Here is a 25,408-nt window from a genome sequence, read left to right on the forward strand (position 1 = left end):
CAGCATAAACAGTAGTTACCGGGTCTCAGAGTCATGATCAGAGTTAGGTTAGAGTCATGGTCAGGGTTAGAGTTAGGGTCAGAGTCATGGTCAGGGTCATGGTCAGGGTCATTACCGGGGCTGCAGGTATGAGCATCGGGCATCAGGGTGATGCCAGTGGGACAGGCACAGCTGGAGCCTCGAGGAGAGGGGGCCAGGAGACACAAGTGGCTGCAGCCTCCATTATTCACTGAGCACGCGCTCCTCACTGCAGAACACACACACCTTGTCACACATGCTCTGCACTGCAGAACACGCAGAGGGGAGGGGAGGGGAGGGGGGAGGGAGGGAGGGAGGGGGATCGGGCGGACAGACAGACAGACATTCCTGATCCCAGAGCAGAAGGGAGGTTTTGATCTTCACCCAGATCAGAGGATGTTCAGCCTGGGACCCTAACCCTAACCAGCCCCAGGCTGTCTCTGCTCCACAGCCCTGATCTGGGACAGCCCCAGGCTGTCTCTGCTCCACAGCCCTGATCTGGGATCAGCTTCCAGGAGCCCTAACCCCCGGGGTGATGGGAGGGACAGAGGACCTGGACTAGCTTGTCTTGTAACCAGAGATTCCATAGGGACACATTCTTTCTCCCTCACATATACAAACATCCCCTCCCTCCCTCCACACACACACCCACACCTCTCCCCCCACCCACACCTCTCCCCCCACCCACACCTCTCCCCACACACACCTCTCCCCCCCAACACACACAGTCCCCTCCCCCCACCTGAAGGCCGGTGGCGGTGGAACATGTGGATGTCCATGAGGTTCTCCAGGTTCTCAGCCAGCGTTCTCCGGCCCTGCCCCGTCAGCTTGTGGGCCTGCTGGATGCTCTTGGTCTGCCAGTCAGTCCAAAACAGCTGGTCCTCATGCAGGGTCAGCCCGAAGGGGTGGGGCAGCTGGCTGCCAATCAACACCTACCGGGCGGAGACAGGACCTCTCACAGACAGGTGTGTGTGTGATTTGGGAGTGTTGTTGTGTTTGTGTGTGTTTGAGGGTGCTGCCAGGTGGGACTCTGAGCTGCCGTGTGATTGGACGGCGTACCTGTCTGTTGGAGCCGTCAAAGTTGCCGTACTCGATGGTCTTGGTGCCAGCGTCGGCCCAGTAGAGGCGCTGGGTCTCGTAGTCGATGGCCAGGCCGTTGGGCCAGGTGAGGTTGGTGGAGACGATGACCAGACGATCAGAGGAGTCCATTCCAGCACGCTCGATCTTAGGACTGGAGCCCCAGTCAGTCCAGTACAGGAGGCTGGGGGAGAGAGGGGGGTGTGAGAGAGTGTGAGAGTGTGTGACAGTGTCAGTGTGTGGTGTGTGTGTGTGTGTGTGTGTGTGAGAGTGAGTTTGTGAGTGTGTGTGTGTGTGCTCACCCTCCTACAGGGTCCACCACGATATCTCTGGGTCGGTCCAGGTTCTCCCAGATCAGAACCGTGCGCATGCTGCCATCGGCCCTGGACACCTCGATACGATCCGTGCCTGACACACACACACACACAGACACACACACAGCAAAATAACTGTTATTGTACTTCTGTGTTATCATAGCCGCCAAGCATGTAGGGTATTAGAATAGAATAGATCTGTATTGTCACTGTCACAGCTACAACAACATTAAAGTGCTTCCAGTCAGTGCAACATTCATTGACGTAAATCAATAAAAAAGTGCTCAAATTACTCAATTAAATACGATAAGAATAAATATACCTACGATGGTACCATAAACAAACACACACAGTCATTGCATAATACATAACATTGTGCACATTATTTTTTGGCAGATTTAACAGTGGTTATTGCAGTTGGATTATACAGTCTGGATAGATGATGTTTGTAGTTATCGTACCTGCATCAGTCCAGTATAACTTGTTAGTCACCCAGTCTATAGCTAGGCCTGCAGGGCTTTCCAGACTGGTGTCCACAACCACCTGAAACACACACACACACACACACACACACACACTAACATCAGGACGACTGGAAACAGAAAAAAATCTGATCGGAGCCAGTGATCTGTAATAACACCTTTCAGCCAGAAGATGTCAGCGTTGCAGCTTTACACGTCTGCTCCCTCCCTCCCTCCCTCCCTCCCTCCCTCCCTCCCTCCCTCCCTCCCTCCCTCCCTCCCTCCCTCCCTCCCTCCCTCCCTCCCTCCCTCCCTCCCTCCCTCCCTCCCTCCCTGTTCCCTCCCTCCCTGCTCCCTCCCTCCCCAGCACAACCAGGTGCACTTGTTCACCTCTGCAGGGCAGCACTGACCTCCTGCTTAGAGCCGTCCCATTGGGCGCGATTGATGGAGTCAGTAGTGACGTCTGTCCAGTAGATGTAGCCCCCGGCGGAGTCCCAGTCCAGCGCCACGGCGTTGCGGACGTCCGCCAGAGGGATGACGTCGTCCGACATGTCGTCGGTGTCGTAACTGACTCGACGGATGTCCGTCCTTCGGGCAAAAAGCAGGAACTTGTCAAGACCTGATCAAAGACCAGAGGTCTTCTGTCAGTGATCTAGGTTTCACAACGGGGTCAGCACACACACACATAACACATGCCAAAAACATGCTATGAACACGCTAAAACACCCTGTCAAACTAACACCAGCACATAAGGAATAATAACTCAATACAATAACATAAAACTAGGATGATATTACAACCATTAAACTCTTTCTACCTCGACAACCTAGCTGATAATACAGTTACTTCAGCCATGTCCACAAACTACAAATTCCTGACAGTAAAAGATACAATCACATGAATGTTTCCATATATAAGTGTATAAGTGTGTCTCTGTGTCAGAGTGGTTGTTGAGAGGGCACGTACTGGAGGAACAGGTGAGCTGGTCCACCTTGTTGAAGCCAGTAGGACAAGCGCAGGTGAAGGTCTTGTTGCTAGGGAGACACAGGTGGCTGCAGCCTCCGTTATTGGTCCCACAGCGATTCCGTCCACCTGGAGGGGAGAGGGGCGGGGCCAGGTGAGCCAGCACACATCACATCAGAGGATGTAGACAAATTGGCTTGTTTGTGTGTGTAGGGTGGTGTAGGCGTGTGTGTGGGGGGGTGGGGTGTGTGTGGGGGGGTGGTGTGTGTGTGTGGTGGGGTGTGTGTGGGGTGGGGGTGTGTGTGTGGGGTGTAGGCATGTCTGACCTGCGGGCTGTCTCTGAGGGTGCAGGGTGTGGATGTCCATGGGGAAGTGCAGCTTATTGCGGATCATCTCCTGGTTCTTCCCTGTGAACTTGTTAGCGCTGTTGATGCTCTTAGTGTGCCAGTCAGTCCAGTACAGACTGTCCTCAAACACAGTGATGGCAAAGGGATGAGGGAGGCCTGGAGAAGGGGAGATGGAGAGGGAGGAGGAGGAGAGGGAGGGGGATGGGGATGGGGAGGGGGAGGGGGAGGGGGAGGTGGAGGGGAGGGGAGGGGAGGGTAGGGGAGGGAAGGGGAGGGGAGGGGGAGGGAGGGGGAGAGGGAGAGGGGTAGGAGAGGGGGAGGGAGAGGGAGAGGGAGAGGGAGAGGGAGAGGGAGAGGGAGAGGGAGAGGGAGAGGGAGAGGGAGAGGGAGAGGGAGAGGAGAGGGGGAGGGAGGGAGGAGGAGGGAGGGAGAGGGGGAGGGAGAGGGGGAGGGAGAGGGAGAGGAGAGGGGGAGGGAGGGAGGAGGAGGGAGGGAGAGGGGGAGGGAGAGGGGGAGAGAGGGAGAGGGGGATGGAGAGGGAGGGAGGGAGGAGAAAGAGAAAGAAAGAGAAAGAAAGAGAGGGCGATGCGGAAGAATAAGGGATAGAGAGTGAAAGAGAGAGCCAGTCAGGTAAACGGGGAGGAGAGAGAGAGCAAGTTAAACCCACAACATGAAACATGAACCCCATGAGAAGATGATAGAGCTCCTTTCATCCCCAAGCAGGAACACCAAGTTCCACAAACACAACATCACTGACAGTCACAGACTCAACATCAACATCATCACTCTCTGGCCAAACCCTCATGATGAAGATAGTCACCATGTTGTACTTGTAACCCCCTAACCCTAACCTCCCCAGCTGAGGACATCCCTCAGGAGAGAGGAGAGAGCTGGGGAGGCCTCAGAGAGCCTCTATCAGTCTCACTGCTGCCCTGCTGCTGCACTGGACCAGCCTGGCTCTGACCTGCACTGGACCAGCCTGGCTCTGACCTGCACTGGACCAGCCTGGCTCTGATCTGCACTGGACCAGCCTGGCTCTGAGCTGCACTGGACCAGCCTGGCTCTGATCTGCACCGGACCAGCCTGGCTCTAAGCTGCACTGGACCAGCCTGGCTCTCATTAGTGTGTGGCTAATTCAGTTAGGGGGTGGGGGTGGGTAAGTTGCCCTGTGTGTATGTGTAATGGTGATGGATAGACACTCTCTCTCTCCCCCTTTGTCTCTCTTTTTCAGTTGCCTCTCGTCTCCTGTTTCTCTCTCCCCTTGTCTTCTCTCCAGGTGTGTGTAAGGGGAGATCATGGGTGGGGGGAGGTGGGGAGATGAGGGGGGAAACAGGGCTTCTCTGGGATCATATTGTGAAAGGGACACATGGCTGAACGTGTGTGAGAGGGAGGAATACCCCCCTGTACCCCTGTCACCTACACAGACCCCCCCCCCTGTACCCCTGTCACCTACACAGACCCCCCCTGTACCCCTGTCACCTACACAGACCCCCCCCCCCTGTACCCCTGTCACCTACACAGACCCCCCCTGTACCCCTGTCACCTACACAGACCCCCCCCCCCCCTGTACCCCTGTCACCTACACAGACCCCCCCCCCTGTACCCCTGTCACCTACACAGACCCCCCCCCCCCGTACCCCTGTCACCTACACAGACCCCCCCTGTACCCCTGTCACCTACACAGACCCCCCCGTACCCCTGTCACTTACACAGACCCCCCCTGTACCCCTGTACCCCTGTCACCTACACAGACCCCCCCTGTACCCCTGTCACCTACACAGACCCCCCCTGTACCCCTGTCACCTACACAGAGTGAGAGTGTGTGTGAGAGTGTGTGAGAGTGTGTGTGTGAGTGTGTGTCTCACCCTGACTGATCACAGCCTTGCGGTTGCGTCCATCCAGGTCTGCCCTCTCGATCACATGGTGCTTGGCGTCCACCCAGTACATGCGGTGGCCGGCGTAATCGATGGTCAGGCCGTTGGGCCAGAACAGGTGGGTGTCGGCGATGATGCGGCGGTTCGAACCGTCCATGTTGGCGTACTCAATACGAGGGGTGTTCCCCCAGTCTGTCCAGTAAATCTTACTGGAGAGGAGGAGGAGGTGAAGAGGATGCATTTTAGTTCAAGGTTGTTCAAGATGAACACAGACCAGTTTAGATTCCATAGTAAACCAGGCCTCCCGGCTGTCTGTCAACCAGAAACTCATTTACCAACACTCTCAATTACACACATGGAAATAATCCCCATAATCAGCTAAATGAGTTAGCTGGTTGTGTCTCCAGAGGCAGGCTGCTAGCTGTGTGGAAACAGCTTCAGCGCAGACTGCTCCAAAAAGAGCCGTAGGCCTCATTTTAGACGTCATCCCGAACACATCAAACATCACAACTGCAAGTGTTTTAACTGTGTGTTCGTGTGTGTTAGTGTTTATGTGTGCATGTGTGTCCTACCCCTCCATGGGATGCAGGGCGATGGCGCGGGGCTTCTCCATGCTCTGCCACAGCAGAACCTTCCGGTGGGTTCCGTCCAGGTTGGAGACCTCGATGCGGGAGGTGCCAGAGTCTGTCCAGAACAGCTTGTCATGGATCCAGTCTATTGCCAGGCCACCTGGGGGACAAACACCAGATACATCCCTCACGTCATCCTCATCTCTCTCTCACGTCATCCTCATCTGTCTCTCACGTCATCCTCATCTCTCTATCACGTCATCCTCATCTCTCTCTCACGTCATCCTCATCTCTCTCTCACGTCATCCTCATCTCTCCCTCACGTCATCCTCATCTCTCTCTCACGTCATCCTCATCTGTCTCTCACGTCATCCTCATCTCTCTATCACGTCATCCTCATCTCTCTCTCACGTCATCCTCATCTCTCTCTCACGTCATCCTCATCTCTCCCTCACGTCATCCTCATCTCTCCCTCACGTCATCCTCATCTCTCTCTCACGTCATCCTCATCTGTCTCTCACGTCATCCTCATCTCTCTCTCACGTCATCCTCATCTGTCTCTCACGTCATCCTCATCTCTCCCTCACGTCATCCTCATCTCTCTCTCACGTCATCCTCATCTCTCTCTCACGTCATCTTCATCTCTCTCTCACGTCATCCTCATCTCTCTCTCACGTCATCCTCATCTCTCCCTCACGTCATCCTCATCTCTCTCTCACGTCATCCTCATCTCTCCCTCACGTCATCCTCATCTCTCCCTCACGTCATCCTCATCTCTCTCTCACGTCATCCTCATCTCTCTCTCACGTCATCCTCATCTCTCTCTCACGTCATCCTCATCTCTCCCTCACGTCATCCTCATCTCTCTCTCACGTCATCCTCATCTCTCTCTCACGTCATCCTCATCTCTCTCTCACGTCATCCTCATCTCTCCCTCACGTCATCCTCATCTCTCTCTCACGTCATCCTCATCTCTCTCTCACGTCATCCTCATCTCTCTCTCACGTCATCCTCATCTCTCTCTCACGTCATCCTCATCTCTCTCTCACGTCATCCTCATCTCTCTCTCACGTCATCCTCATCTCTCCCTCACGTCATCCTCATCTCTCCCTCACGTCATCCTCATCTCTCTCTCACGTCATCCTCATCTGTCTCTCACGTCATCCTCATCTCTCTCTCACGTCATCCTCATCTGTCTCTCACGTCATCCTCATCTCTCCCTCACGTCATCCTCATCTCTCTCTCACGTCATCCTCATCTCTCTCTCACGTCATCCTCATCTCTCTCTCACGTCATCCTCATCTCTCTCTCACGTCATCCTCATCTCTCCCTCACGTCATCCTCATCTCTCTCTCACGTCATCCTCATCTCTCCCTCACGTCATCCTCATCTCTCCCTCACGTCATCCTCATCTCTCTCTCACGTCATCCTCATCTCTCTCTCACGTCATCCTCATCTCTCTCTCACGTCATCCTCATCTCTCTCTCACGTCATCCTCATCTCTCCCTCACGTCATCCTCATCTCTCTCTCACGTCATCCTCATCTCTCTCTCACGTCATCCTCATCTCTCTCTCACGTCATCCTCATCTCTCTCTCACGTCATCCTCATCTCTCCCTCACGTCATCCTCATCTCTCTCTCACGTCATCCTCATCTCTCTCTCACGTCATCCTCATCTCTCCCTCACGTCATCCTCATCTCTCCCTCACGTCATCCTCATCTCTCTCTCACGTCATCCTCATCTCTCTCTCACGTCATCCTCATCTCTCCCTCACGTCATCCTCATCTCTCTATCACGTAATCCTCATCTCTCCCTCACGTCATCCTCATCTCTCTCTCACGTCACCCTCATCTCTCCCTCACGTCATCCTCATCTCTCCCTCACGTCATCCTCATCTCTCTCTCACGTCATCCTCATCTGTCTCTCACGTCATCCTCATCTCTCTCTCACGTCATCCTCATCTCTCTCTCACGTCATCCTCATCTCTCCCTCACGTCATCCTCATCTCTCCCTCACGTCATCCTCATCTCTCTCTCACGTCATCCTCATCTGTCTCTCACGTCATCCTCATCTCTCTCTCACGTCATCCTCATCTGTCTCTCACGTCATCCTCATCTCTCTCTCACGTCATCCTCATCTCTCTCTCACGTCATCCTCATCTCTCTCTCACGTCATCCTCATCTCTCCCTCACGTCATCCTCATCTCTCTATCACGTCATCCTCATCTCTCTCTCACGTCATCCTCATCTCTCTCTCACGTCATCCTCATCTCTCTCTCACGTCATCCTCATCTCTCTCTCACGTCATCCTCATCTCTCTCTCACGTCATCCTCATCTCTCTCTCACGTCATCCTCATCTCTCTCTCACGTCATCCTCATCTCTCCCTCACGTCATCCTCATCTCTCTATCACGTCATCCTCATCTCTCTCTCACGTCATCCTCATCTCTCTCTCACGTCATCCTCATCTCTCTCTCACGTCATCCTCATCTCTCTCTCACGTCATCCTCATCTCTCTCTCACGTCATCCTCATCTCTCCCTCACGTCATCCTCATCTCTCTATCACGTCATCCTCATCTCTCTCTCACGTCATCCTCATCTCTCTCTCACGTCATCCTCATCTCTCTCTCACGTCATCCTCATCTCTCTCTCACGTCATCCTCATCTCTCTCTCACGTCATCCTCATCTCTCTCTCACGTCATCCTCATCTCTCTCTACACGGTTCTGTCTATGGACATCTCCCTGCCTCCCTCCCTCCCTCCCTCCCTCCCTCCTTCCTTCCTTCCTTCCTTCCTTCCTTCCTTCCTTCCTTCCTTCCTTCCTTCCTTCCTTCCTTCCTTCCTTCCTGTCCCTCCCTCTCCCCAGCCCTCTCCATGTCTTCCCCCTCCCTCCCTCCCTCCTACCAGGGCTCTCCAGACCAGTAGAGACCACCTCCTCTACATTGGAGCCGTTGAGGTTGGCCTTCAGGATGCGGTCCAGCGTGACGTCGGACCAGAACACCAGCTCCAGCTGGTGGTGGAAGTCCAGGGCGATGGCGTTCTCCAGGTTGTTCAGGAGGAGGGTGTACTCTGACCGGTGGGGAAGAACCTGCCGGATGTCTATCCTGTTAGCAAACAGCAAGACCGGCTCTGGACCTGGGGGAGGGAGGGAGGGAGGGAGGGAGGGAGGGAGGGAGGGAGGGAGGGAGGGAGGGAGGGAGGGAGGGAGGGAGGGAGGGAGGGAGGGAGGGAGGGAGGGAGGGAGGGAGGGAGGGAGGGAGGGAGGGAGGGAGGGAGGGAGAGAGGGCTCAGACCTGGTGTTGACCTAGAGGACATACAGTCAGATAGACAACCGATCTGAGATGTTCATGTTTCCTGTTTCCTTACCCAGAGCCTTGCAGCTTCTCTTGTCTGGTCTCAGTTCGTAGCCTTGCACACACCAGCACTGGAACCCCCCCTCTGTATTGGTACAGCCCTGGCTGCAGTAGCCTTCCTCAGCACACTCATCCACATCTGGACCGCACCATGTCGGCAGATAGGGGGGGATAATATATGATAACAGACAAAGTAACAGATTAGCTGCTGAAAGCTCTTGACTATGCATACATGTTTGTCATGTACATACACACAGTCACACACACCTCTATAACACCCCCCCCTCACCTTGGCAGGCGCGGGCGTCATCACTGAGTTTGTACCCGGTGTGGCAGGTGCAGGTGACCTGTCCTCGGACCATCTGACACTTCTGAGAGCACCCCCCGTTACCTAGGTTACAGTCCCCCTCGCTGGAGCGCGGACCTGCGCACACACACACACACACACGTACCATAACATAGTTAGGACTGACTAACAAGAACCCACACACACACGCAGGCCACACCCACGCAGACAACACCCTCACAGACCACACCCACACAGGCCACACCCACACAGGCCACACCCACGCAGGCCACACCCACGCAGACCACACCCACACAGACCACACCCACACCGGCCACACCCACACAGACCACACCCACACAGGCCACACCCACACAGACCACACCCATACAGGCCACACAGACCACACCCACACAGGCCACACCCACACAGGCCACACCCACACCGGCCACACCCTCCCTCTCCTGTGCTCACGGCAGTCCTGCAGTGGCGTCTCGTCTGAGCCATCTCCACAGTCGTTGACCTCGTTGCACACCTTCCTCTGGCCGATGCAGCGCCCATTTCCACACAGGAACTGGTCCGGGGCACAGGGAGGCGAGTCTGGGGCCAAAAGTCAAAAAGTCGCTGACTGGACAACACTGGACAAGTAGACGATGCTGTCATGGCGACCAGCAGCAGCTGCTACTGGGGGGGGGGGGGGGGGAGGGGCTTCTCTAAAACTACTAGACTAGAAAAGTATGGAAATACTTTGGGTGTGAGGCAATGGGTACATCCTCCTCAGGGAGGATGTGACATCACCATCCTCAGGGAGGTTGTGACATCATGGTCCTCACCTGTCCTTTCACAATTGTCCTCGTCACTGCTGTCGGTACAGTCGTCCTCGCCATCGCATCTCCATGACAACCGCACGCAGCGCCCGGACGCACAGCGGAACTGGTCAGCCGTGCACATGGAGCTGGCTGGAGGGGACACTGGATGTTTACACACATACAGGTCTGGGTATAGGAAGGGGTATATGTATATAGGACTGTGTACATGTGGAAGTACATGTATGAATGAGTGTGTGCGTGTCAGACTGCTACTCACTGCAGTTGTTCTCGTCTGATCGGTCGTCACAGTCTTCCTCCCCATCGCACCTCCAACCTGCGTTGATGCACATCCCACTGCCACACATGAACTCTACTGACCTGCATGGCTGGTGGGAGGCTGCACACACACACACACACACACAAGGAGGAGAGGAGGAAGGAGTAAAGATATGTGCTGATGAGGGTGTGATCAAAACAACAGGTGGGGAGAGAGAGAGCGAGAGCAAGAGAGAGGGAGAGAGAGAGAGAGAGAGAGAGAGAGAGAGAGAGAGAGAGAGAGAGAGAGAGAGAGAGAGAGAGAGAGGGGGAAAGGGAGAGACAGAGAGACAGAGAGAGAGAGAGAGGGAGAGGGAGGGAGAGAGGGATAGAGGGAGAGAGGAAGAGGGAGGGAGAGCCAGAGAGAGAGAGAGAGAGACAGAGAGAGAGAGGGAGAGAGAGAGAGAGAGAGAGAGAGAGAGAGAGAGAGAGAGAGAGAGAGAGAGAGAGAGAGAGGGGAAAGGGAGAGACAGAGAGACAGAGAGAGAGAGACAGAGAGAGACAGAGAGAGAGAGAGGGAGGCAGGGAGAGAGCGAGAGAGAGAGGAAGAGGGAGAGAGGACAGGACAGTGGGTTCTCATGTAGAAAGCCAAAGCCACTTCTCAGGTGGGAGGCAGTTTAATACAGAATAACATGGTGTGGTGTGTGTGTACGATGTGTGTGTGTGGTGCATGTGTGTATGTTGTGTGTGTGTGGTGTGTGTACTCACAGCAGTCAGACTCGTCAGACCAGTCTCCACAGTCGTCATCTCCGTCACAGTGGTAGATGTCCAGGATGCAGCGACCGTACGCACACTGGAACTCCTCCACACTGCAGGTGGCTGTCAGCACGTCTGACGCTGCTCACACACACACACACACACACACACACACACGGTAAGTGGAGCAGATCAGAGAAGGGATCCCCCCCCCCTCCTGGACAGGAACTCACGGCAGTGTTCCTCGTCTGAGCCGTCCTTGCAGTCGGTGTCTCCATCACAGTACCAGTGCTCAGCGATGCAGCTGCCGTCCGTACAGCGGAACTCCTTATCTGAACACTTCCTCATGTCTGCACACACACACACACACGCACACACTATGCTTAGACAGACTGTGTATGTGCTAGTATGTGTGTGCGAATAATTGTGTGTGTGTGTTAGTGTCTGTGTATAAGGGAGCATGTATGTGTGTGTGGGGGGGTCAGATGGCTGAGCGGTTAGGGAATCGGGCTATTAATCAGAAGGTTGCCAGTTTGATTCCCAGCCGTGCCAAATCACGTTGTATCCTTGGGCAAGGCAGTTCATCCTACATACCTTGGGGGGAATGTCCCTGTACTCACTGTATCTCTAGATAACTAAATGTAAATGTGTGTATGCGTGTGTGTCAAGTGAGGGTGTGTGTGTGTGTCAGGTGTGTGTGTCAGGTGTGTGTGTCAGGTGTGTGTGTCAGGTGTGTGTGTCAGGTGTGTGTCTCACCACACTGCTCATCACTGTTGTCTCCACAGTCGTTGTCTCCGTCACAGTGCCACAGGCTGCGGATGCAGTAGCCGTTCTGACAGTGGAACTCATCCTCCTCACACTCTCTGGGGGCTGGACACACACACACACACACACACACACACACAGGAAAGGTTATAGGTGCTGATCTGTGTAACGGTGCTTGTGAAAAGTTCCAGCTTCTAAATACATTTGGATTGGATTGATATGACAAGCGCCCCCACAGACACACCCACCTTCAGGTCATAGATGGAGATCACCAGGAAGAGAACAAAATACATTAACTGGCCAATCAGACTCCAGGATCCATCATAGTTACTGATCTATCCCCCCTTTCCTTCTTCCCCTCCTGTCCTCTAGTGATGCTCTCAGGGGTCCAGGGTGCTTCCACTTATTGGCATTATCAGGGCCATGTTAGTATGTGTGTGTGATTAGAGTCAAGGCCGATTTATACTTCTCCATTTTTACGGAGACGGACACAGGGAACGCCCTCTCCATGCCCTCTCCGAGCCCCTCAAACTAGCCTAGCTGACAGCCCAACTTCGCCCACCTCACAAAAACATTTGGTCGGGAAGTTGGGTCTGGGGGGGCACTTTTGGGGAAAAACTATGTCCGAACAGGAGCTGTTTGGACCAATGAAACTGTCAGGGCGGGCTTTATACAATGATGGACAGATGATCAACAGTAACGTAAACAACCACGTCAGCAAAGAGCGCTTGGGTTGAATTCGTTTTCAACCAACAACATACTACGTTGCTATGATTGGTTGTAGGTCTATCCAATTGAGCGAAGAGGCATTTGTTTTACGAGTTCGGTTGAAACATGCCCCTTAGTCACAGCCCGATGCAGAGTTATCAGACTATTCTGACTAGAATTATGACTATGACAACATCAGGCTACCCTCTGAGAGCTCTGCGTGCACCTCCTGGTTTTCCTGACTATCCGTCCGTATGCCGTCATTTTACAGATACCCCTTGGCTGTGATTGGTCAGTATTAAGAACCGCTCGTGTCAGGGGCGGGGGCAGGATCGCCGTGACCAACAAGACAAACAGAATCCTTTGACCGCCATTGTTGTAAGTTTACAATTCATATTTCAGCTAAACATCAGGATCTGAATTAAAATGTGACGAGAAGTGGGCGGTTACTCTTCTGGCAGTGAATAGTTTACAGCATCCACAGCCTTCGGAGTAGCCTAGTATAAATTCAACCAATGCGTCCAACTCCGTGTGTGCATCTGTCCATAACGAAGTCGAATCGGCCTTTAGACTCACATTACTGGTGTTACCACGCCAATCAGCAGCCAATCAGATGTGACAAGATTTTGTAATTGCAAAGGCTGCGATTTTACTTTGGTGCACGTTACACTTTACCTTGACCTGTACGATGGCCTCAGGCTAAACAGAACCTGACACTACTGACACTTTGCCAATTTTGCTTTAAAAAATATGCTGCGTTGTGTCAAGTATCGTGCAAAACCTGACTAGCTAACGTTGCTACCTCACGGGGCAACACCACCAACCTAATTCGGCCTTAAAAAAAAACACCACAAAGCCATGTACGATGCATAGCTAAAATGCTGAACACCGCTAGTGTGTCAAATAAGTAGGGTTGCCACCAGTCACTTAAAATACGGAATTGTCCCGTATTTAAGCAATAAGCTACTCCAAGCAGTACTTTATCAAGTATGTATGTAATGCAATATATGTCAAAATAATCGTAATCAGCTTATTTTCCTAAATCGTTCAGCCCTCATCGGAGTGCTGTATTGGTGCAGGCAGGTGTGGTAGTGGAGACCTCAAGCAATGTATTATTTGACACCAGAGTGGTTGAGGCTCTGGAGATGTGTGTGTGTGTGTGTGTCAAGATGTGTATATACGGCTGTCTGCTTGTGTGCATGTGAAAGGGTGTGTCTATATGTGTGTGTGTATGTATGTGTTGGGTGTGTCTATATGTGTGTGTGTATGTATGTGTAAAGGTGTGTATGTGTGAATGGAATTTGGAAACATGAAGAATGAATATATCCAGTCTTAGTGTGTGTCTGTCTGTGTGTGTTGTGATTCAGTGAGTGTGTGTGTGTGAGAGTGTGTGTCTCATAGCAGAGATGATGTGACGTGTGCTTAAACTCTGAATGTTTGACGGAGGTGGGGAAGGAGGGAGGGAGGTGGGGAGGGAGGGAGTTTACTGGCTGTAAAGATGAAACATTCATGGGTCTGCAGATGAAGCCCTGTTAGCAGACAGACTGGCTCCTGGAATATAGGTCAGGATGAGGGGGGAGACATGGAGGGAGGGGAGAGAGATGGAGGGAGGGGGGAGGATGAGAGGTGGACCTGAAGTTATGAACCTTTCAGATAAAGTTTCAAATATTTTCATTGGAGACACTTTACCTTTAGTCAGGCAGACAGACAGACAGACAGACAGACAGACAGACAGGCAGACAGCTAAGCTGTAAGAACTACAGTAACCACAGCTAAACTACAGTAAAACTTCAAACTGGTTGAGCGTGAAATTGTTCCTGGTATTTACACACACCCCTACTCAACACACACACACCCCTACACACACACACACACCCCTACACACACACCTCCAGGCAGCAGGAGGGAGTGTGTAAATGTCAAAGTCAGGGGTCAGCCCCTGAGTCAGGTACCGTTGCAATGGCAGTGGTGAACTCTGGTGGGAATGTGTGATGTTGTGATCTCCTGGGCCGCAGGAGAGCTGAGCCGGCACTCAAAACAGACAGACCCTTCAAGATGTCTGCCCCCAACCTCTGCTCAGCCCAACTCAGATCCCGCCACACTCTCTCTCTCTCTCTCTCTCTCTCTCTCTCTCTCTCTCTCTCTCTCTCACACAAACACACCACGTTCCATGTAACCATTTTTGTAATCGTTTGAGTGTGGGGGGGTGTGTAAGTAGGGGGGGTGTGTTACTTACGACAGTCCTGCTCGTCAGAGTCGTCCTCACAGTCGTTGTCGCCGTCACACACCCAGGAGCGGCGGATACACTTCCCGTTGTCACAGTGGAAGTCCAGTGGGGAGCAGGTGGGCAGCACTGGAGGAACAGAGAGGAGGTGTTACACACATACACACCTCACTACTGCTGGGGGAGGGAGGGAGGGAGGGAGGGAGGGAGGGAGGGAGGGAGGGAGGGAGGGAAGGAGGGAGGGAGGGAGGGAGGGAGGGAGGGAGGGAGGGAGGGAGGGAGGGAGGGAGGGAGGGAGGGAGGGAGGAAAGAAAGGTGGTCCCTGTTTCAGTTAGAGAGTGTTAGTGTGAGTTAGGGTTTGCAACCCTCAGGCCAAACTCTCTCTGAGGAACGTCCACACAAGCTCACACACACACACCGCTCTCCTCCACTCAGGTCTGTTCATATGAAATATTGACCACACTGCATGCACTTCATTAAACATGCATGACATCATCCAGTGGACAAGGCAGACAGCGCGTCAGTCTGATGTCTGGCAGGAGGAACGTGTGTGTGTGTGTGTGTGTGTGTGTGTGTGTACATGTGTGTGAGAGAGTCTCCAGGGTGCAGAAAGCCTGACTGACCCACATACCCCTGTGATGGAACTACATTATTCACAGACCCAAACAAGCGAGCGAGTGAATCAGTTAGTGAGAGAGATAAACCTCACCTCTCCATCTGTGTGTGTGTGTGTGTGGTGTATCAGGTAAATCAGGTTGATGAGGTCTCCTCTTCCTGCTTTGATCTCTTATCTCTGCTCATCCCAGAGCTCTGCATTCCACACTCACACACACACACACACACACACACACACACACACACACACACACTTTGCGGTCACAGGAGTTTACCATCTGCTTTATTTCCCCCACTGTGTGACAGAGTGTCCACACACAAACACACGACCTTGCACTGCCCTATTAAATGCTATTCCCATCACACACACACTTATCCCCCCACACACACACACCCCCATGGGGAGAGATGGCTGGACCCCCCCTGGGTGTTAGTGGATCTGGTCGGGTTAGCGGTTAGGGTTAGTGGTCGTACTGCCTACAGCCTGAAAGAGAGGGAGGGAGGGAGGGAGGGAGGGAGGGCAGGTGTTTATCACACAGAGAGATGAAGAGAAAACTGATGGAGAGAGAGAGGGGGAGGGGAGGGTTAACTCAGGTCGATTACTGAGAGCCTGAGAGAGAGGGAGGTGAACTGAGGTCTCAAAGAGGGAAGGAGAGAGAGGGAATGATGGAGGGATGGAGAGAGGAGTGTAAGTATGTGAGTGTTTACATGGCCCTCAGGACCAGAGGTATCTCTCTCTCTCTTTTTACTGGAGAGGAGCTCTATCAAGACGCTCTGATGGGACCAATATACCTGCCTCAACACCTCTCTCACACCTAGACCAGGGGGGAGGGAGGGAAACAGATGTCTACCCAGGAGAGTACAGTGCTGGCTGTTTTAGAGAAGCATGCTGTGAGACAATGTCGACACCTCTCTCTCTCTACATTTTTCTCCATCCCTCTCTCTTTCCTATCCTCTGTTTGAGAGACAAGAGGCTCTGAGCCAGGAGAGAAAGATGAGATGGGGAGGAGAGGAGGAGAGGGGAGTAGAGAGGAGGGGAGGAGAAAGCAGGAGGGGAGAAGGGGAGTGGGGAAGAGGAGGAGGAGGGGAGAGGAGGTTTCTCTTAACAGAACTACTGTGAGAGCTCATGTTAGACTGATCGGTCTCTGCTCCATCTACACACCCTTCAGCACCACACACTGTGTGCGCAGGCACCATCGAGAGAGAGAGAGAGAGAGAGAGAGAGAGAGAGAGAGAGAGAGAGAGAGAGAGAGAGAGAGAGAGAGAGAGAGTGAGAGAGAGAGAGAATTTCAAGGCAGACAATGAAGTATTGTAAAACTGAAACAAGCCTGATGCCAGATCAATAACAGAGGCACACACACACACCACACCCTTCAGCTGTGGCATTTCGTAAACAACCACATAACAGCCCTTCAGCTCATGTTACCCTTTCTCCTCTATCTCCCTCTCTCTCTCTCTCTTTTGATGAAGAAAGTGTGTCTCTTCATAAACGGAGTGACTAAGTTCAGTTGAGTTCTGGATTTTACAAAGTATTATCAATCTGCAGATTGGGAGAGAAAACCAGCCCCCTGACAATAAATGACAACACAACACCAGGCTTAGGTCTCAATCAAGTCTCTCCGCTCTGAAGGACAGAGGACCATCTTTTATAGGGCACAAGAATGTAAACATAGATAGTGACAGTCAGGCAGTACTGACGTTACAACAGTCTCAGAGAAAGAGATTCACAGCTCCCAACACATGACCACTCAAACTACATAGTTCATAGTTGGAGCTCTCCTTGTAGTCATGACAAGGACCATTTAGCCAGTGCTTTCTCCTGATCTCAAACATCTATTAACCCTGACACATAGACACAATCTACTCTTATTAATAGCAAGCTTGCATGAGAACATACTAACTAATATCCAATGACTAGTTCTATTGATTAGTGAATAATGTAAGCACACAGGAAATCCCAATTCTTCCACACTCCATCTCTCTCTCCCCCTCTCTCCCCCCCCCTCTCTCTCTCTCCCTCTCTCTCTCCCCCTCTTCCTCCATCTCCCTCTCTCTCCCCCTCTCCCCCCCCCTCTCTCTCTCTCTCTCTCTCCCCCTCTTCCTCCATCTCCCTCTCTCTCCCCCTCCCCCCCCCTCTCTCTCTCTCCCTCTCTCTCTCCCCCTCTTCCTCCATCTCCCTCTCTCTCCCCCCCCCCCCCTCTCTCTCTCTCCCTCTCTCTCTCCCCCTCTTCCTCCATCTCCCTCTCTCTCCCCCTCTCTCCCCCCCCCCTCTCTCTCTCCCTCTCTCTCTCCCCCTCTTCCTCTCTCTCCCCCCCCATCTCCCTCTCTCTCTCTCCCCCTCTCTCTCTCCCCCTCTCTCCCCCCCCTCTCTCTCTCTCCCTCTCTCTCTCCCCCTCTTCCTCCATCTCCCTCTCTCTCTCTCCCCCTCTCTTTCTCCCCCCTCTCCCTCTCCCTCTGTATGGTTCCACCCAGTTCTCTCCTATTTAATTTCCATGCAGGGCACCCTCCTCCAGGCCCGGGACAAAGCCAACAATCTCTTTCACTCTCTCCAGCTCTCTCTCTCTCTTTGTCACTCTCTCCAGCTCTCTCTCTGTCTCTCTCTCCAGCTCTCTCTGTCTGTCTCTCTCTCCAGCTCTCTCTCTCTCTGTCTCTCTCTCCAGCTGTCTCTCTCTCCAGCTGTCTCTCTCTCTGTCTCTCTCTCTCTCTCTCTCTCCACAATAAGTATCCCTGACTCACCACAGGAGCGGGGGGGTAAATATTTAGGCAAGTGGGCTGAGGAGTGAAGCGGGAGGAGGAGGGGAGGGGGAGGGGAGGGGAGGGTTCAAGGACACACACTAAGAAGTTACCTTGACCTTGGCTCTGGAGTCAGGTGGGAGGGAGGGAGGGAGGTGGGAGGTAGGAGGGGGGAGGGGGAGGGGGAGAGAGAGGGAGGGAGGGGGAGGGGGGGTGGGGGGAAGGGAAGGGAAGGGGGGAGGGTCTAATCTCGTCCTCTAAGATCTGTTCTCGTCCCCCACAGGCAGAGCTGCTCTCGGATTGGCCAGGGTCTGTGAGAGCAGAGGATTATGGGTTGGAGGGGGGTCCAGTTTTACTTTGGGGTACGCCCCCACTCCCCAGGGATGAGGAGGGGGGAGAGGGGAGGGGGGGAGTAGCTCTGACTGTGTTGGTGATTACTCTCAGTGGAGACAAACCTGCAGGATGAAATGAGCCCTCTGAAACACACACACACTCTCTCACACTACCACACACACCCTCATTCTGGCCCAAAGCAGTTACTGTTCCAGAGCTAAGCCTTTATACTCTGCAGGACACCACCCCCGGTGTGTGTGTGACAGAGAGAGGTGGGGGGGGGGGTGGAGAAGGGGAGATGGAAGGGGGAGAGGGAGAAAGAGGGGGAGAGAAAGAGAGCCCCCAAGATACTCTGCAATTTGAAGCTGCAAACCCAAGAACTGAACCCCCAAAAGAGTCCTTTCAGTCAGCTGGTCATGAGACTTACTAACCAACTAACACCTAACATTGTCCCATCGCAGATCAGCACTGCTTCACAATCACAAATCAGAGTAAACTAAATTGTTCAACAAACCAAAAAGGCCTATCTGGAACAACCAAACCGAAACACAAAACAAACTAAGTTGCTATAGGGCAAAGATTATGAATTGGCTAAATAATATATAACGGAGACAGATTCTGACCAAGTACAGGATCAGTGACCATACTCTAGCCATTGAAAAAGGCAGACACAAAAAATACCTGGTTACCAAAACAATCCAGAGTATGTGGTCACTGCACGACAGGTGAGGTAGAGAAAGAGATGCACTTCCTACTACACTGCCAACAATACAGACATACCAGACAGCATTTCTTTAATACATTTGAAACCCTCATATCATCGTTCACCACACTGTCTGATGAAAAGATGAAAGTGCTCTTAGGGGAGGGACACACAGCCCCCCCATCTGGACGATTTCTTAAAGAGTGCCATGAAATGAGGGAAAACCTGAGTGTAGTGTGACCAGCCTTAACATTTTGCCTTCTATTTATTATATGTATTGTCCATTTCACTGTGTACTATTCACTTTAGTTATATTTGTTTTGATTTTGTTTTGATTTAGTCAAATGGTTATCTGTTGTTGTGCCTCTAGCTTTGGCTATACTGTTGTAGTGATGTCATGTTAATAGAGCTGAACGGAATGGAAATGAGAGAAGGGAAACAGACTGATAGCAGAATCATATTCAAACAAAACACAAACAGGGATAAGCGAGGGAGGATGAAAGAGAGATGAAGAGGAGAACAAGTAAGAAATCCGAGAAGAGAAGAGAGAGGGGACGAGAGGGTTAGAGGTGGAGAAGGCATGGCTAATAGGATAAACCTCAATGATCATCAACATTAGGTTGGTATCCTTTTCATCTCTCCCCCTCTCTCTCCCTCCCTCTCTCCCCCTTTTTCTCCCTCATCAGGCATGAAAACGGGTCAGGGGTGAAAAAGGATATTACCCCTCTAAGTGGGTCCGGGTGCATGCTCCACCATAAGAAAAATTTAAATATTCCATATTTTAAAGCATCAATCTGATGCATTTTGAGATACTTTTTTTGCCAACCTGGGGAGAGCTGGAGAAACATAACTTAAGCCATGAGTCAAATTATTATGGCCTCCTTACTAAGTATTAAGCCATTTGATGCCAGCCTGTCACTGGGTCTAACATTTACAGTGTATGAGGCACAATGTGGTAAGGGCACCACAAATGGCTTAATGCATAACCCCCACAAGAGATTGTGGACATGCTGCCTGTAACTTAACTTGTCTACTCTTCCATCATGATTGACAGCCAATACAAGTACCACCGTACTTTGAAGTCAAAATGCGTATCCGCTACACAAATTGCATATAGGTTGGCAGGTCTGCTTATCGATAGAACTAGCAGGGACGGACTGGGACTAAAAATGAATATGAATATGAATATGAATACCCCCCACCCCCCCAAAAAAAACAATTTCTCATCGAATCTACACGATTCACGTAGGTCACCTGTTTTGGTTTCAAAACGGAGAATTTCGCCCCGAAAGGTGAGGGATTTTCATGTCTGCCTCATTATTTACAGAAATGTAGATGTTTTTACTAAAAGCCTTTATATTGGGCAACAAAACTGACTGATAACAACCAGCTACAGACCCAGTTACAGACCAGTTACAGACCCAGTTACAGACCAGTTACAGCACCAGTTACGGACCCAGTTACAGACCAGTTACAGCACCAGTTACAGCACCAGTTACAGACCCAGTTACAGCACCAGTTACAGACCCAGTTACAGCACCAGTTAAAGACCAGTTACAGCACCAGTTATAGCACCAGTTACAGCACCAGTTATAGCACCAGTTACAGACCAGTTGCAGCACTAGTTAAAGACCCAGTTAAAGACCCAGTTACAGCACCAGTTACAGCACCAGTTACAGACCCAGTTACAGACCCAGTGTAGCACGGTCAGCTAGACCACACAGAGCCAACATCCTGTCACACCTGTAGATTCTGATCCGACCACATCAGACAAACCTAATCAGCCCTCTTGACACCCTCAGTATGTTGATTACTCACCAAACGCCGATGCAAAGGAGTCATAGAGTGGGTCCGTCCCCGCTCTCCATGTGAGGCCCTCCTGCTAGCTCCAAAGGGCCTGCTTGAGACAACACATCTCCAGCAACCATTTGTGCTCTCTGTTTATTGCGGCAATTTGAATAAAGAACATGCCTTAATTAGAACTTTTGAGGAAAGTTCTTCAGACTTCACCTTTACCACAAGTATACAAGGTGGAGAATTATGAGAGGAATATTTGTGTGATGTTTGTTACTTTGTTTTAATGTTGTGATTATTGAAATCTTGATTCTAGTAACTACTCCTTCCTGAAAGATAACCAAGTCATTCTTGGTATCTACACAAAGCTAACATAATAAAACAATCATTCAACTATATTCTGTAACTGAACCAAGATGTCCAGAACAATATTTGAACAATCTTATGAATCAGCCAGAGACCAGATCACACCTTTGGTAGGTGTGAAGGAAGGAGGGGGGAGTTGAGAACCCAGCTTCATCCAATCAACGTTTGACCCCAGACAGGTCCTCCCTCAATCTCTGACCCCAGACAGGTCCTCCCTCGATCTCTGACCCCAGACAGGTCCTCCCTCGACCTCTGACCCCAGACAGGTCCTCCCTCGATCTCTGACCCCAGACAGGTCCTCCCTCGACCTCTGACCCCAGACAGGTCCTCCCTCGATCTCTGACCCCAGACAGGTCCTCCCTCGACCTCTGACCCCAGACAGGTCCTCCCTCGATCTCTGACCCCAGACAGGTCCTCCCTCGACCTCTGACCCCAGACAGGTCCTCCCTCGATCTCTGACCCCAGACAGGTCCTCCCTCGACCTCTGACCCCAGACAGGTCCTCCCTCGATCTCTGACCCCAGACAGGTCCTCCCTCGACCTCTGACCCCAGACAGGTCCTCCCTCGATCTCTGACCCCAGACAGGTCCTCCCTCGATCTCTGACTCCAGAGAAACCAACCATGGCATGAACGCCATCAGAATTGGCGTTCCAAAGGACGTTGCCCAGCTTCCCCTGAGATTCAACATTATAGTGATTGCAACACTTTCTGGACGATTCTACAGAAGGACCCAAAACGCTGTTCTAACTGTGACCTGACTGAGATCCCGCAGACTCAGTCACATGACCCGGCAGGCAGCGCAGCGGCGCTTTGACTTCAGATTCTTCAAATGGGCCTTGGACGCGAATCGCCCTCGATCTCAATCTCACCCCTGATCAAACGTAACTATGTCTAACACGAGCAAACCCCGCTACTACAGTTACAGCATCAGTTACAACATCAGTTACAGCACCAGTTACAGACCAGTTACAGACCTAGTTACAGCACCAGTTATAAGACCAGTTACAGACTAGTTACAGCACCAGTTACAGACCCAGTTACACACCCAGTTACAGCACCAGTTACAGACCAGTTACACACCCAGTTACACACCCAGTTACAGCACCAGTTACAGACCAATTACAGCACCAGTTACAGACTCAGTTACAGTGCCAGTTACACACCCAGTTACAGACCCAGTTACAGCACCAGTTACAGATCCAGTTACAGACCAGTTACAGCACCAGTAACATACCCAGTTACAGACCCAGTTACAGTACCAGTTACAGACCAGTTACAGCACCGGTTACAGACCCAGTTACAGACCCAGTTACAGACCCAGTTACAGTACCAGTTACAGTGCCAGTTACAGACCCAGTTACAGACCCAGTTACAGCACCAGTTACAGACCAATTACAGCACCAGTTACAGACTCAGTTACAGTGCCAGTTACAGACCCAGTTACAGTACCAGTTACAGACCAGTTACAGCACCGGTTACAGACCCAGTTACAGTACCAGTTACAGTGCCAGTTACAGACCCAGTTACAGATAGCCACTGGTGCCACCATGATGTCACCACTTGACCAGAACTACTGGCTTCACAGTTACCCAGCAAACACTCCCTACGCACACACACACACACACAGTATATATACACACACACACTTTGGCATGTCTCTTGTCTGGATTCCAGCTTAATTAGATCTAGGGGTTTACATGGACTGCTTCATACACACACTGACCACACTAACTGTCCCACTGTTCTCTGGAGGCTCTCTCTCACACACACACACACACACACACACAAACATTCCTGTCTTTACTGTGTTGTTGAGTCCAGAAAGTTCAGCTCTTTCTAGAAATTGTTAAATTGACATAAATTGGCTCTGTCTCCTCCAGGGATATCAACACACACTTAAGCAAATGTTAGAAGTCTGACTGTGTGTGTGTGTGAGAGAGAAAGACAGAGAGAGAGAATGTGTGTGTGTGTTTGAGAGCGTGTGCATTGAGCCACAGTTTACAACCTCTTGCTGAATCATGGGATTCTTTGCATTTGTGTGAATTCTTGTCTGTGTGTGTCTGTGTGTATCTGTGTGTGTCTGTGTGTGTCTCTGTGTGTCTCTGTGTGTCTCTGTGTGTCTCTGTGTCTCTGTGTGTCTCTGTGTGTCTCTGTGTGTCTCTGTGTGTCTCTCTGTCTGTCTCTCTGTGTCTGTTTCTCTGTGTCTGTCTCTTGTCTGTCTCTTGTCTGTCTCTTGTCTGTCTCTTGTCTGTCTCTTGTCTGTCTCTTGTCTGTCTCTTGTCTGTCTCTTGTCTGTCTCTTGTCTGTCTCTTGTCTGTCTCTGTCTGTCTCCAAAGACTTGTACTTTGTGTGTTCATTCCAACAGTACACACACACACACTTCACCCTTTCTCGTGGAACATTTCCATGACCAGATGCTTGAGAAATAACTGCCCCCATAAATTCAATTATAAACTGTGTTTGGAGAATGTTATTAAAAACCATCAAATCACAGGTCTGTTTTTTACGAGTCTGTCTCCACAAGCACTCTGAGTTAATTCAATCAGTGTAACAGGCCTCGGGTCACATGACCCCTCCACTACCCACAATCCCCCTGTGATGCGCTAGTCAGTTAACCAACGATTGGCTGAGCTAATGTTCTGGTGCCTAAACGATATCAATCTGGACAAGATCTGACACACAGAGGAGGGAGGGAGGGAGGGGACATGAGAGACTAAGAGGGGGGGAGAGAGAGAAAAACAAATGGAAAAGAAAGAAAGAGAGAGAGAAAGAGAACTGAAGGACTGATTATTGATCAGACAGTACTAATGGATTAGGAAGCACTAATTGAAACTCTAACATCCACCTTATGTTTACGTGTCTGCTGAAATGACCTACGCACCAGCAATCAATAACCAGCGACCAGATGCACAAGTGATTGTATCAGCAAGGATCAATACAGCTTAGAGATTCCAGAGTGTAGACTCCACCCCAACCCCCAGTTACTGCCTAAACAGAGAGAGAGAGACACACAACACGAGAGGAATGGAGCTAAAGAGAGATGAGATCAAGAGAGAACAGAGAACAGAGGGAGGAGAGAGGAGAGGGGGAGGAGATCAAGAGAGGGAGGAGAGAGACAGAAACAGAAAGAGAGAGGGAGGAGATAAAGAGAGAGAGGGTAGAGGTTGGATGTGAACTCACTGCAGCCGTCCTCGTCGCTATGGTCACCACAGTCGTTGTCTCCATCACACTGCCACTGAGTGGGGATACAGGTGCACTCTCCGAAGGCGCTGACAGCACAGGTGAAGTGATTCCTCCCACATGAGCACTCTGCTCCGTGGACCACGCCTGCAGGAGGGGAGACAACAGCTCGGTGGTTACAGCACTCAGGTGCAGATTAAGATGCAGCAGGTTCAATCCCTTGAAGCAGTGCAAATATCACATACTGCATGTGTTCACGTGACCCCTAGAGTTGGTCACATGACCCCGAGAACAGGTAACATAACTTTAGAGTTGGTCACATGACCCCGAGAACAGGTAACATAACCTTAGAGTTGGTCACATGACCCCGAGAACAGGTAACATAACTTTAGAGTTGGTCACATGACCCAGAGAACAGGTAACATAACCTTAGAGTTGGTCACATGACCCCGAGAACAGGTAACATAACTTTAGAGTTGGTCACATGACCCCGAGAACAGGTAACATAACCTTAGAGTTGGTCACATGACCCCGAGAACAGGTAACATAACCTTAGAGTTGGTCACATGATCTCAGACGATGGGAAGGACATGGGGGGGAAAGCACTTCCTTCACTCAGTAGAAGTACAGATGTTTAAAAAGACTCTGGTCAAAGTAAATGTGCTAACTACACTTTTTCACTCAAGTTACAGTAAAGCAGTGTGGGCTCTGACATCATAAGTAACTAAAACGCTGCCATGACTACTACCTGTTGGACCCCACATCATATCAATACATTCATACATAAAGACACTGTTGACAAGCAGCACATCACCAGGAATCATTTTTGACACAGACAATGTAGTTTTTCCTCATCCATGACTATGGGTGATCAGGAATGTATCTATTCTCAATCATGTCGACA

General features: G+C 51.3%; 1 protein-coding gene across 5 annotated transcripts in view; it reads right to left on the reverse strand.

The window, feature by feature from the left end:
- lrp4 (low density lipoprotein receptor-related protein 4) overlaps window positions 1-25,408 on the reverse strand; it is a 74,711-nt gene that overhangs the window by 14,553 nt on the left and 34,750 nt on the right. For 3 of the 5 annotated variants that reach the window (XM_084681849.1, XM_084681846.1, XM_084681851.1), the window contains exons 2-22: window positions 24,505-24,651; window positions 14,793-14,909; window positions 11,840-11,953; window positions 11,317-11,433; window positions 11,096-11,224; window positions 10,350-10,469; window positions 10,097-10,234; window positions 9,738-9,863; window positions 9,267-9,401; window positions 8,991-9,116; window positions 8,529-8,759; window positions 5,627-5,783; window positions 5,046-5,263; window positions 3,160-3,336; window positions 2,837-2,962; window positions 2,281-2,489; window positions 1,871-1,952; window positions 1,398-1,503; window positions 1,078-1,279; window positions 761-950; window positions 116-247 (exon numbers count right to left, since the gene is read on the reverse strand). In XM_084681849.1, the coding sequence (XP_084537975.1) occupies window positions 116-247; window positions 761-950; window positions 1,078-1,279; window positions 1,398-1,503; window positions 1,871-1,952; window positions 2,281-2,489; window positions 2,837-2,962; window positions 3,160-3,336; window positions 5,046-5,263; window positions 5,627-5,783; window positions 8,529-8,759; window positions 8,991-9,116; window positions 9,267-9,401; window positions 9,738-9,863; window positions 10,097-10,234; window positions 10,350-10,469; window positions 11,096-11,224; window positions 11,317-11,433; window positions 11,840-11,953; window positions 14,793-14,909; window positions 24,505-24,651 (3,099 nt within the window). The remainder of the gene's footprint in view (window positions 1-115; window positions 248-760; window positions 951-1,077; window positions 1,280-1,397; window positions 1,504-1,870; window positions 1,953-2,280; window positions 2,490-2,836; window positions 2,963-3,159; window positions 3,337-5,045; window positions 5,264-5,626; window positions 5,784-8,528; window positions 8,760-8,990; window positions 9,117-9,266; window positions 9,402-9,737; window positions 9,864-10,096; window positions 10,235-10,349; window positions 10,470-11,095; window positions 11,225-11,316; window positions 11,434-11,839; window positions 11,954-14,792; window positions 14,910-24,504; window positions 24,652-25,408) is intronic. The other 2 variants (XM_084681850.1, XM_084681847.1) reach the window with 1 other exon arrangement.

This window comes from Hypomesus nipponensis, chromosome 19, assembly GCF_054491055.1.
Source record: "Hypomesus nipponensis isolate SF chromosome 19, ASM5449105v1, whole genome shotgun sequence".
In the NCBI taxonomy this organism is placed as follows: domain Eukaryota; kingdom Metazoa; phylum Chordata; class Actinopteri; order Osmeriformes; family Osmeridae; genus Hypomesus; species Hypomesus nipponensis.